Source organism: Plectrocnemia conspersa, unplaced genomic scaffold, assembly GCF_051122295.1.
Source record: "Plectrocnemia conspersa isolate PC_06_02 unplaced genomic scaffold, ASM5112229v1 ptg000001l, whole genome shotgun sequence".
Lineage (NCBI taxonomy): Eukaryota > Metazoa > Arthropoda > Insecta > Trichoptera > Polycentropodidae > Plectrocnemia > Plectrocnemia conspersa.
Genome location: NW_028277165.1, coordinates 31,528,372 through 31,542,875, shown reverse-complemented (window position 1 = coordinate 31,542,875; position 14,504 = coordinate 31,528,372). Strand labels below are relative to the sequence as shown.

Sequence of the window (14,504 nt, the reverse complement as noted above, 5' to 3'; positions counted from 1 at the left end):
AACATAAAAGTAAATCCTCTAACAATTTAGATCGTTATTATATTTTTTTGCATTTTAATGTAGAAAGATTAACGAAAAACTATTTAGCATTATTTTTATTATTATTATCATTTATTTGTAATGTTTTATATATAATTAATGTATAAATTCTAACATCAATTCATAAATCATATGTTTATCTAATATTATGTAATTTACAAATCTGAAACAGTAATATCGATTTTAAATAAAAAAAGTATAAAATCAAATGCTCTTTCATTATATTTAATTAATGTTTTTTTATAAATATTATTATTATTATGTATTTAAGAAGCATATATTTATTTCATAAGCTTTAAATTATATTTTTTTTAATAATCAATCTCTATATTATTTAATTAAATATATTTTTTGACTGAAATAATTCGTTTAAAATCAGACGATCCTTGAAAATTAAATAATCTGATTCTCATTTTTTTTATCTAATGCACGTTTTAAACTAAAAAACATATTATTGCAAAATATATAAATAATGAAAATATTGATATTTCGATTTAATATTAAATTAAATTGAAATTATTTATATTTTTCGCTCTATTTTTAAATATTATATTAAATATATATTTTTTAATTAAAACTTTAATATCGAACGTAATTATATTATAATTACATATACATAAAAGTCGATCATATTTCTCTGAAATGTAGTTTTTATGATGATTTATATAATATTCAAGATTCAATATAAAATATTTATGAAATGTTTGTATAAAATCAGTTAATTACGTAAAAATTCAAACGATCCTTCAAAATATTGTTAATATATTATTTTTATTATGTTCAATTTTATTTTATTTGTATACTTAGTAAATATTTTAAATAAATATTACATTGAGATAATCTATAAAATACAAAATCTTATGAACATTTAAAATGAGCAAATATTATTAAAACAGTCTTAATCTCTCGTAAGATTTATTTTAGAGTGCATCCCAATATACTCAAAAGTGAACACAGTTTCAGTAGAATACTCTCACAAATGATATACATGAGGTTGCAACTAAACCGATGATAAGGCAATCTTATATATCCATTAGTATGCACATTGTATAATCAGTAAATCAGTTTATGGCATAGCACAAAATTAAAATATTGCCTAATTTTGAAATCGCAGACAACCGAATCTTATATGTGTATATATGATACTTTCAATCCTTCCAGATCATCCTGTATCATCGTCCAAAGGTAATGCATAATGGGCGATGGTCAATTATATTTATTATTGGCGATCCGTATGCGCCGATAATGGCGATACGATAGTACGCGTGCATGCGCGAGATGTGATACAATTTATAGGTCAAACGTCCTAAACGGTGACAGCATCCTATGACCCCGTTATATTGGGCGCAAGATGGCCAATCACGTGGGCGTACATTCATGAATGGCCGCCAGGGGTGACAAACGCGCATGCGCACACCGAACGTACATACGTATATTCTGGATTCACGTTCTATACGCGCGTACGCGAGATTATGTTTTGACATTATATGATGTACAGTGTGTTTAGAAAGCGATTCAAAAAAAAATATTACAAAAAAAAAATCCTTCCCTGTATACGCCAGTGAAAGAGTTGCATCTGATTTTATTAACATTTGATACGTCTTTAAAACATATAACATAAATTAACTACCCGTAATTTTATCTCTTAGCGATGTATAGTTTATTTATATGATACTGATATGCTATAAAATTTATTAATATATTATTGTGCAATTTATATTATAAATTTCCCACTATTTTTATCTATTGTGATTTTTTTATGGAACTGTATTATTGACTTAACATTTTTTACGTATTTTAGTACAGATTTGTGAAAAATATTATTGGCAAAAATATGAATTTTACAGTTATTTTTATGATTACATAAAAGATTAAAAAAAATTATAGTTTACCTTCATAGTAGATTTCTCATACAAATAATTAACGAACATTGCAATAATCATACTGAAAAATACTATAAAAATAATAATCTGCAGAATCTGTAACTTCGACAAGTATAAATGCATAAAAACACATTTTGCCTTAAAAACACAAATTTTTTTTTTTATATATCCTGATCCTTAGTGAAATAAATAGTTATTAATGGCTTGATAAATTAAATAACTAATAAAAATATTTTATTATTATTTTATTTTTACTTTGTAAAATGTTTTTGTATTTTTCCTTAATTTATCTTATGCTTTAAATTACTATTAGTATTATTTATTGTTATTAATTTACCTTTGTAAACTATAATAGAAATGGTTGTATTTAATTATAATTTATGTATTCTTATGTATTTCTTATCTAATAATAAACATTCATATTTAAAACAATATATATTTTAAGTTAAGATAAGATTACAAGAATCATAAGGATACTGATAAATCAAGTTTTACCTAAAATATTAGAAAGACAAATCTCTGAAGGTATAAAATAAATATTTAAGCACGAGCTACAAATCAAATCACACTATTTATATAATTCGGGGAATTATGTTATCATCAATATCATATACAATGCTTTTAAATTTTACATAAACTAAACTAAAACTTAATATTTATGTTCACTGCTCAGTTATAATATACGAAAAAACATATATTTGACTAATAAACAATGTAAATATTTATTATTGTTCTATCAAGGAACAATACTTTAAATATTATGTTCTTAATAAAAATCAGTCTTCAATATAAATCTGCATTTTAAAATCTGGCATCATTTAAATATTAATGTCAAAATTTAATACATCAAATTTAACTATTTTTATTTTTTAATCTATAAATGCACATACTTTTTTAATTGAAATCTTAATATTTATAGTAACTATATTGATTATATAAATACATAAAATGATGATTTATAACCGAAATTTAGAATTCGATAATAAAGCGTATTTTAAAGTTTTCTAAAAAATCAGTCTCTTAATTTCTACATCAACGATCATATTTATGTGAAATTAAATTTTTAATAAGCGTTATTTAAAAAAACTGATTTGTAATGTTTAGTATAAAATCAGTCTTTTAATCCTACATCAATTAATAAAACATACATAATATTATATTTTGCAATACTTAAATCGTAATATCGATCTTAAATAAAATACGTAAAAAAAACATTATTTTGCTATATAAATATTAATATTACGTATATTTTCAATAATGATATTGCACGCAATTTAAAAGTATGAAAAGCTACTTTATTTTTATCACTTATATGTTTTAGCTAAAATAATAATTTTGCTAGTAAATATTGTTTTAAATACTGAAATAATGAAAAACATTTATTATTAACTACATTAAACTGAATTATTTAAATCACTTTTAATTTTGATTTAGTTTCAATATTATTAAAGTTTAATTAAAAGCAAATATATATTATAACACTAAGCTGAATTAAAACATACAATATAAATCACATATATAGTTGTACTAAAATATGTTTTATATTATTATTAAACAAATATTTATATTAGAACATTTAACTGAATTAAAACATACATATTGCACTGTAAAATATGAATTTAATTCAATTCAATAGAAAGAAAATCTATACTAAAACTACTATTGCAATAAAAGATACATTACAAATTATTTTAATCACATGTATAGTTTCACTAAAATATGTATTTTTATATTAGTAACTGAATCAAAAGCTACACTAGAATATTTTTGTGTGTTATTATTATATGATTATTAAAACTATATTATTACATAACATATTTGCTATAAAATATTGATTTTGTTTAATTATTATTAAGTTTATTAGATACAGCACCTTATTATTTTCATTTAAAAGAGATAATTCTGATTTAACATATACATTTAAATATGTGTATTTTGCACAATGTAAACAAAACTTATATAAAATATATTAATAGTATTATTTTGACATTTCACATAAGGGTTTTTACATAATCGTTTTAAATTTAAATTTATTCCAAAAGAGCCCGATAAAAAAACGGACAAACAAATCCCGGAACGTCAACTGAGGTTAGCGCAGACAGGAAGAAGTTCAATTTATATTTATGCTAATTGATGTTAATTCGATCCAAGGTCAAGTTCGATTCAATTTCGGCCGTCGAGTGAAGTGAAAAAAAAACACGCCCACGGGTGAAAAAAATGGCCGCGAAGAGTGAATCGCGCATAACTTAAATATTATAATAATGACCGACCGCTTTTCACTGTTTTGAAATGCAAATTTCGTTACGCTGCACACCTGATTTCTTTATGTTGTTGTTGGTGGTTTTTTTTCGGTCGGTTATACGGTTGCCGATCGATTCTCCTGCACATTATAGGCAAAAGTTGAACTAAAATTAACACTAAAAGTTGCAACGATATGTGTTTTTATATGTCGCGCGTAGCAGTTCTTCTTCTTGTGATAAAAATCTCCGACAAAATAAAAAACGTTCATGTTTAATAAAAGTGTGTAATTTTATTTTCTCTCAATTTATAATTATTGTAATTCGTATTTTTATTTAATTATATGTATAGCAGTATGATATATATAATATATATATTATATAATAACACATATACAACGCACCAATCAAAAAATAATGCCGTTAAAGAAATTATAGTACAAAAATAAAATAAAATGAAAATGAAAAAACAAAAATCAATATTCAGTCCTAAGTCTACCCTTAACGGATCGGCCCCGCCGCATTCGGAGGACCGTCTCTTTATAATATAATATTTACACACATTTCTCACTTTGTTAATATAATAATAATAATAATAATAATAATAATAACATAACTGAAACGTCCTCTTTTTACGTTTATATACAAATTGAAATCTATTACATAAAACGTGACATTTTCTCGATCGTTGGTAACATTTTGCTTTGCTATTCGTTAACGCTCGTTATTCGTTTATGTTTATATTTAATTTAAATATATACTTTTCGACAATCACACAAAAAAATGCCAGATTCGCCTTCGGGCGGAGGGCTCCTCTCCCCGAGAGGAGCTCGACAAAATCCGTGACTAAGTTTCGCGGGAAGGAGGACCTCCGCCGTCGAGGGACGACCGTCAGTCTGCGCGGGGGAGGGCACCGCAAAAATTGACACGCCCGTCGCGGTTCGTTTTTAAGCTACGTTCGTATGCAATATCACATTTTTCATTTAACTAACTATAATTAAGTACCGAAATCAGATCACGAACGAAAAACAAGAAACGCGTATAAACGATTACCCTTCGAGCGCCGACAGTTTGACAGTTGAGTGCAGACAGTCACAAGTCACACGAACGGAAGAGAAGAACCGGCGCATTTGTATACGTATAGAATATAGATTTATATATATTTTTGGTACGCACACAGAGTCTTATATACAGAGCGCGCCGTCGCGGCGCCTGGACCCCGACTAGAGGCGCGGAGCGTTATCGTCCTGGCACAAGAAGTGTCTGTCGATCGGGGCCCAGCAGGCCAACTGTTAGTGAGCGGCGAGCTGGTGGCCCGCCATCGCCTGAGGGGAGAGCATGGGCGGCGAGTGCGAGTGCGAGTGCGAATGGGGTCCCAGAGGGCTCCCGTGCATCTCGTGGTGTCCGTAGTGCATCGGCGCGCCCATGCCCTCCATCATGTCGCCGCCGAGCGTGTTGGGCGGCGTCATCCGCTTCTCCTTCTGGCGCCGGTTGCAGAACCACACGCGCACCACCTCCTTCTCCAGCTGCAGGCTGTCCGCCAGCGAGGTGATCTCCTGCGCCGAGGGCTTCGGCTGCTTGTGGAAGTGCTGCTCGAGCGCGCCCTTCACCGACACTTCGATGCTGGTGCGCTTCTTGCGCTTGCGGCCCTGCGCCGCGATTTTGTCGATGCTCGTCGGCGATCCGGTGGTCGAATCCGCCTCCTCGAGCCATTTCTGCAGCAGCGGTTTCAACTTGCACATGTTCTTGAACGAGAGCTGCAGCGCTTCGAAGCGGCATATCGTCGTCTGAGAAAAGACGTTTCCGTAGAGGGTTCCCAGCGCCAGGCCCACGTCCGCCTGCGTGAAGCCCAGCTTGATGCGCCGCTGCTTGAACTGCTTGGCGAACGCCTCCAGATCGTCCGACGTCGGCGTGTCCTCCTCGCCCGAGAGGTCCCTCTCGGGCGGGAGGTGGTGGTGCAGCGCCGGCGAGGGCTGCAGCTCCCGCAGCGACGGGTGAAGAGGCGAGGGATGCGCGTGCTGCGGGTGCAGCATGCCGTTCACGTGATACTGCAGCGGAGATCCTCCGCCGTAGTGGGAGACGACGGGCGCGTGCCACGCGTGAGGCCCTACGCTCTGAGGCTGGTGATGGTGTCGCGCCTCCGTCGGCGGTTTCACGTCCCCGTGGCCGTGCGAATGCGCGTGCGAGTGATGATGGTGGTGCACGGCCCAGGGGTCGGCCGGAGGTAGCGCGGCCCAGTGGCCGAGCGCGTGTCCCGCATGACCGTGCGTCGGGGAGGCCTGTCCGTGCCCGTGGTGCCCGCCGTGCAGCAGATGACCGCCGTGGCCCGACACGGACAGTCCCGACACCCCCGACACGGATACTCCGCCCGCGTACTTCATGTCGGCGGCGTCGGCGGCCGACCGCGGGCTGCCGGCCGCCGGGTGGTAGCCGCCCGACAGCATCCCGAGCTCCAGCTCGCTCGGCGCCGCCGCGCTCATGTAGGTCGTGGCGGCCATGGCAGCGGCGCCGCCGTAGCGCGCCTCCGCCGGCGAGGGCGTCTTGTACGCCTCGAAGGCTTTGGCGAGCCTTCCGTCGCGCTGAGAGAAATCTATGGTAGAGCCGTGAAATAACGCACGAGGTCACACTAGCGCCCGCTCGAGGCTCACCATGACGCACCATAGGGCGATCCGATCACATCTCAGTCACCACCGAGGCAGAGCGCGAACGTATCATTCCGTACGACGAGATCGCGAGTCGCGTGCGCTCCGCTCGCGCGCAAGGTCCGCACTGGCGGGGCAGCGAGCGCCGCGCCGCGACGGCGCCCGCCCTAGCTCGAGGAGTGGGAGACGCCGCGCCGCGATAGGCCGCTCGAGCCCGTGACGTAGCCGAACCGGCGCGCGATTGGACCCCCCTCGCGCGGGGGCGTCGATCCTCCAGCGCCGGCGGAAAATCGAGAGGCCCGGGAAAACCGCCGAGCGCCGAACTCCGCGGACTCCCGTTCCGATACGCTGCGATAATTAAAAAAAGACGCGAAGCGCAATTAGCGAGCTTCCGGAATCCGCCGCCGCCTTCGATCGAATCCAATTGTGTAAAAATATCTTTATATTTTTTCTCATATAAAATTTACTAATATGATAAATGTTTACAAATAACTAAAATACGTTTAATTTGAAAAATAATACAAAACCTTTTACAGATAAACCTATAAATACATCATTTAAAATACTAGGTCAAATTAATTAGCGAATTGCTGCTGTTATTGTTTGAGTTTGAATATTCTAAAGTAAGATGTACTTTTTATCGTAGCTACCAATACTCTAAATAATGTTAATACTCTAATTAAAGATATATTATCTTGATATATAATTATTGTAATATGTATAAATGCCTACCTATTTCGTTTTTTTTATAATATTTATTTTTTAATTTACATTTGCATATATGTAATGAAATACAAGGTACTGGTTCATGGCTATTTTTAAAGTTACTATATTATACTAATATAGTTTAACGTTGATACAAAACCTTTTGCAAATAAAGAGAGAGAAAAAAAATAGCAATAAAAGATATAATTATTGCAATTTTAAATTGATATCCCTCTATATAAATCTAACCTATTTTTTTAATATGTAAATATATTGTGGCTTACAAATAATTAAAACACAATATATTTTTTTTAATTTAGTCAAAGTGTAACGATCTTACAAAACTATTGCAAATAAAAAGAGAAATAAAAATAAAAAATATCATTTTTATAATTTTAAGTTGGTATTGCTAAACATAATTAAAATACTAGGTAAATTTAATTAGCTAACTGAGGCTATTATTATTTGAAAAAAGATGTGCTTTTTGTCGTAGCTACCAATACTATCGTATTTAGTCTAAATAATGTTATTAAAAACGCATGAAATACATATTATCTCGTTATATAATTATTGTAATATGTATAAATGCCTCTATCTAACCTCTTTCGTTTTTTATATATATATTACTTATTTTATATATAAGATTCACAATCGCATATGATATGTAATAAAACACAAGGCACTGGTTCATAACCATTTTCAGGTTTACAAATAGATAAAATACAAATATTTTTTTAAATTTATTTAAACTTTACCGATAATACAAAACTTTTTGCAGATAAAGAAAGGAAAAAACATAAATATATTTATTACAATTTTAAGTTGTTGAAACACTGAATTAAAACTACTAGGTCAAATTGAATTAGTCCTTTTTATTGTAGTTACCGATGCTACATATTAGTGGGTTAGTACATATGTTTTTATAATATTTATCCGTGCGATAATAACCATATTTTAATATTGTCGCTTCGTATAAAATAGAGTGTTATATATTATTTTCAATGATTTATTTTGAATTACTTGTAATTTATCAAACTGTGTTTCTACATATATATATTTATACAAGTATATGTTTATAAAAAATATTTTTATCATTGGTGTAAGCGCACTACTACTATTAAATATTGCTCAAAGAGCAGCGATAAAGGTTAGCCCTTTTGATCAAAGTTAGCTTTAAGTCCAGGCGAATGCCTATGTATTTAACCCTCTTTCTCCATACTATGCTAGTGCCATCCTTACTTATATGAAATGGGGGTAAAGCGGGTTGTAAAAATAATGTTTTCGTTGATTTTAATTTTCCATTTTTTAAAGTATTTTTAATCTAATTGAAATTTGTTTATGACCGCGGGAATTGGTTTGTATGTATTTGCGTACAGTATGAATAGAAACGGCCGTTTCCTGGAGTACTCCAGCTGATATTTTACGCGGTGACGATATTTCATTAATTCAGATATGAGTCCTTACTCCGACGATTTTCATTAAAAAAAACGAGTTTTTAAAATTAAATTTTTTTTTTTTAATTATTAATTATTTACTTAAAAAAATAGAGAAGAAAATGTATCGGTTTTTTGCACAAAATAATATATAGTTAATCAGGTTAAATGTAGCTCGTAGCTTATACAGTAGCTCCAAATGCTAGTTTTAACAAACACAATCAATAATAAATCAATGCATTTTTAGTGTTAATTAAACGATTAAAACTCATATCATGGTTAACCTATATTAAGGCCGGAATAGCATAGTCTGTAAGCTCTAGACTGATAAGCCAGAGGCCGACTCGAATTTTTATTTATAAAAATACGCTCAACAGAGTGACATCTATCGCTTGTAAATTATAATACGTAATAGTTAAAAATTAATAATATAGTTTTCATCAATTCCGTGTATGTAATGTATGTGTTTGATTGAATTTCCCAAGTGCAATTTTGTAGTAAATAAATTCATATTTCAGTCATAAACAGTCTTCAGTATTTTATGAAAGTCAAGTAAAAAAGTTTATCATCGCCAAAGGCTATATGTAGTTGTAGTCGGTCTTAAAAATATGTTCTTCGAGTTAATTATTATTGTACCATCTGCTATTTAAATAACCTTTTTAATAAATCAACAGTAAAAAAGTCCATAATTAAATAACTAAAGCTAAAATTTTTTTTTTTTATTATTATTTTTATTTATTATGTTATATAAAATTGAGTGAATTGTAAATGTGATACATTTCAGTTCAGGGAGTCGTTTCAAAATTTACAAAATATGTCATTTCAGTGAAATCTTTTCGAAATACATTTTCACCGATAGATTTAATTAATCTGGCAGGTGCTCATTATTTATTTACATGCGATGTTACAGTGTTTTTTTTTCAGTGAAGTTATATTTTCACTAGTGAAATCCTAATACATTTTCACCAATAATAGCGAAAATATAATTTAATTGATAGGCGCTATTAGAATTATACGCTGCTTTAAAATGTCCGCTAAATTTGCTGTTCAAACCAAAACCTGACCTAATAATAGTTCTAAATATAATTATATTTTTAAAATTTATTTAAAACGTAATTTTATTAAATATCCATAAAATCAAAATCAAAAAAGCGCAGTTTTTTTCATGTTTTTTTTTATATATTGCGCATTTTATATACAAATTTATTATGTTCTAATTTAAAATTGAGTAAATCCTATTTTTTTTATTCAGTCATGTTTTTTGTGTATGTGTGTATTTATAAGCGTAAGTTCCTAATTCATAACAGTCCTTGTAAGTGATTTCAGTATTAAACTACTGAATAATGACGAAGATAGTAAAAACGTTTATCATCGCCTATTTCAATTATGTTATGTGAAGTAATTCAGTAAAAGAAGTCAGAGTCTGTTTTACAAAATATCGAGCCGTCTTGCCATTTCTACATACATATTTAGCTGCAATCCAAATGGTAATTTTATTAAGCACCCATAAGAATAAATCAGCGCTGATATACATATGCAATGGCAAAAGAGTCTATAATTGAAAAGTGTGCTTAGTTAAATGGTAAGTTTTTTATGTAAATTGAATTTTTCTAGTTATATACACTAAATAATTTAATGCAATAAATCTTAATAAAATAAATAAGTAATATAATAAATAAAATAAAAATGGTATTTTTTACGTAAATCGTATTTGTCTATTTCGGATCGATCGACGAAAGATATTTGGAAAAGTTTCGGAGTCTCGTCGGTAATCAGCTGACGCGCCCCTCGCAAAACAACCCCTGCGCCCTGTAAACTTTTAATCCGGTTCGATTATCTAAATCTTTTATTCTTATTTGCGAATATTTTTTTGTCCGTCGTGACGGTCCGAGACTCACTCGGCTTCGCTGGTCTCGAGACTCTTCTGAACGTGTTATTGTAAATTAAACTCGGCTTCTGTCTTACACAGGCCTATGATTTAAGAATATTAAACTACTACCTACGTACGATATTAAATCGCCGAGCGATGCGCAGGGGCAGCTCGCGATCTATAAAAAAAATGACCACAAAATACACTGATACTTTCATTAATTCCATTTTGACAAATCATTGTAATTTATTTTTAAATAAATAATCTAATAACGTGTATTATTTAATTTCGCATAATTCTTACAAATAACACGTTTTAGTATATATAATTATTTTTTACATATTTTTATTTCTATTTAAAGAGCTTCTACCGTATTTGAATAGATAATACCGAAACATTTACATGGTAAATATGTGTATATTTACATAGATAAATTGCGTAAAATGACAATAAAACTCCATCTATTTGTTGTCGACGTTTTCAAAACTATTTTTATTAATATTTTATTCGACAAGTATCGCATTTTTTTTAGTAGCGCCTATTCAATTCATCCCCTTTTTTATGATAATCAGCCGATTCACGAACAAGTGTAAAATTTTACCCAAGTCTCAAACCATTTCGCGGCGAAAGCTAGAAAATTTATGCAGTAAAAGTGCTAAAATATCGTAAATACTTTATGTATACTAAAATTGATTTTGAATAAATTATTAATGCATAATTCAACACAAAACTTACTAAACATTATCATTTTTATAACTATAAAATAAATACTTTTAACAACTAATTGCAATTAAGATATGATATATAATTAATATTAATGTTCTTAATTAAAACAAAAAAACACACAAATCATTGTTCATCACATAATTTATTTATAAATTATTCAAAAAATAATCTATTAGTTTAATTGAAAAAATAAATGAATAACACAATATTTAAAAATCAGTCGCTAATGAAGTATTAAATATTTAATTCTAGAGCCTCTGTCCCTCTTTAATGAGGGCGACCGGCCAAGGACGTGAGCTATGTGAACATCAGGCCAAGAATAAAAGCAGTGCGCCGTCTCTCTATTCTGCTTGACGACCCAAAATTAATTGTCATGCGTGACTCACAACAGTTGCAATCCCTGGCATATTGCAAAAAGATTCGTGTCTAACAATTTTATGCTTTCTTATCTTTCAGGAATAAATCATGAGAAACATCATCTAAGATACGGTTTTTTATCAGTTAAAATATATTTGTGCTTAATGAAATAGTAATAGGGGGCCAAAAGTTCTCCGTTTAATTTTGTTTTTTCTTCATATTTAATAAAAGTCATAGGCTGTTTAGAATCTACGTCAAAAGCAATAAAATCATGCCGTCACAGTAAAACTCTCAGTTATCAAGCGTTTTTAATAATACTGTCTATAGGAATATTACGAATTACAATAAGAATCGAATGAAGTATATCTAAACCAAATTTTGACCAATAGGAAAGCACAAAAATCAATTATTCCTTTTCAGAAGTCAAAAATTCACGTCAAAAGCAATAAAATCGTGCCGGCATTGTCGCAGTGGGAACGCTTAAAAATAATATTACAAACATCTAAATCGAATTTTGCCCAATAAGAGCGCAAAAAACAATTATATGTTCTCAGAAGTAAAAAATCCACGTCAAAAGCAATAAAATTATGCTGTCGCCATCGCAGTGGGAACACTCGATTCATGTAGGGATTTTTTTTGTAATAATATTACGATTTACAATAAATTAGAATCGATTGAAACATATCTAAACCAAATTTTGACCAATAAAAGAGCGCAAAAAACAATTATCACTTCTCAGAAGTCACAAATCCGCGTCAAAAGCAATAAAATTGTGTCAGCGCCGTTGCAGTTGGAACGCTTGTTACGCGTGTCTCGCGCGTCGAATGCGTTAAAATTTCCGCTAACCCGAGTCACGCTCGCTTGTATCGATTTATATCGTTTTTATTCAGTGCAAATTTGTCTGCAGTTGTGATTAGTGAATCCAGAATATTCGTAGTGAAAATTTTAAATCCACTAATTCTGATGAAGCATGACTTTTTAGAACCAATTTAGTAACTAATGATAAAATGTATTATCTCTTGCATTACGAAATTGAATATAAAATATCCCCATCTTAGATAAAAAATCTTGAAATAAATTTTAAAATATTGCTACTTCACTGATCAATTGCTAGCTATATATCCAAGCAAAACCTGCACTCTATTGATTTATGCTCGCAAAAAATGTGTAATACGCGATATAGTGATTTCACGCGCCGCCCATGTGCGTTCGCCTTACGCCTATCCAATTTCTCATCGCGCAGCCGATAAAGGCGGCCGTGTGTTGCCATCCCTCACATATTTTTCATATAAATTTTTAATTATAATTGTCGTGTCTAACGATTGGTCCGGACAAATCATGAAATTCCAACGCACGGCGCTTATGTAACTCTATTAATATACTTGCAACGCTCGGGATATTACGTACCAATTACAGCCTCAATGCCATCGCATCGGCTATAACGACCTCCAATTTTTATCCACGCTATACGAGTATATAATGTGTGTGTGTGTACAAAAATAGCCATAATCTTAGAACACCGCATACAAGGGGTACGAATACGATAGCAAAATCGCTAATGTCCATGACTCAAATTTTTGGACAAATCTATTCAGGAAACTAATTTAATTAAATTAAATTTTGTAGACCAACACCTGTCACTACAAAGCTAGTGATTCACTATCAAACAATAACGTTATATAGCTTATAAATCCTATAATAAATTTATACCAAGCAGCATATTTGGGGACGAATTGAGACCCAAATAATCAATCATTGGAACGCTTAAATCAAAACAAATTTATATATATATATATATAGAAACTGTTATTCTTTCCCATAGATTACATATTTAATCATTTTTAAACGCCAAATATTATTATGCAAAAATTTGTTCAAACAAAAAGTGATTTTATTGTATACAAATAATTTTCCATATTTAAAAATAAACTGACTGCAATCCACATTTTGGTTAAGTATTGACATTAGATTAACAAATACTTGGTATATTGTTATTAATATGGATTATATTATCATTACCACAATAAATTTAAATACCTATTATTATTAATTTTGTATTTACTGAACATATAAGTTTATGTTTTCTAATATTAAACTGGAATCTTAACCATTTTTTTCAATCTATCGAATCAATTTGGTTCGATTCCCGCTAATGACCGTTGCGGGTTGGAATTTCATACACATATAGGTACATACGGGTCCAAATATCGATTTTATACTTTGGTTCGATCGCTTCTTAAATATACGATCCATAAATTTTACCTGCGCTTTGTCAAAATAATAATAAAAAAATTTTAAGAACGCATGAATCTAAGTGTGCTTTTGCTACCGGCGTTTTGGGGACTACGCCCCTTTTCCTGCCCAAAATAACATTCGACATCATCACTCTACTATCGAATTTGTATTGTATATTAAAAATTGTTATAATCCATCGAATCGATTGTAATTAAGATGCAAATCGAGATAAGGTAAGCGTCTAAAAATAAAAAAAGACACTCCTAAACCCGCACGGATTTATCTAAGAATGCTTACGTAATAGGTAGTTGTGAATAATCTTTTAATAATTTAAAATATAAAACTTTCGCTTATCATATATTATAGTTACAAACATA

General features: G+C 32.1%; 2 protein-coding genes across 2 annotated transcripts in view; both read right to left on the bottom strand.

Moving 5' to 3' along the window:
* Positions 1-14,504, bottom strand: part of LOC148239629 (uncharacterized) — a 49,582-nt gene that overhangs the window by 19,580 nt on the left and 15,498 nt on the right. The gene's annotated exons all lie outside the window — the stretch shown is intronic.
* Positions 4,857-6,924, bottom strand: vvl (ventral veins lacking). Its single transcript, XM_088196083.1, has one exon. It carries the CDS (start codon positions 6,655-6,657, stop codon positions 5,452-5,454), a length of 1,206 nt encoding a protein of 401 aa, XP_088052209.1. The 5' UTR covers positions 6,658-6,924; the 3' UTR covers positions 4,857-5,451.

What these genes read in the sequence shown, in the direction of transcription:
- vvl (XM_088196083.1), bottom strand. Translation starts at nt 6,657, where the DNA reads ATGGCCGCCACGACCTACATGAGCGCGGCGGCGCCGAGCGAGCTGGAG.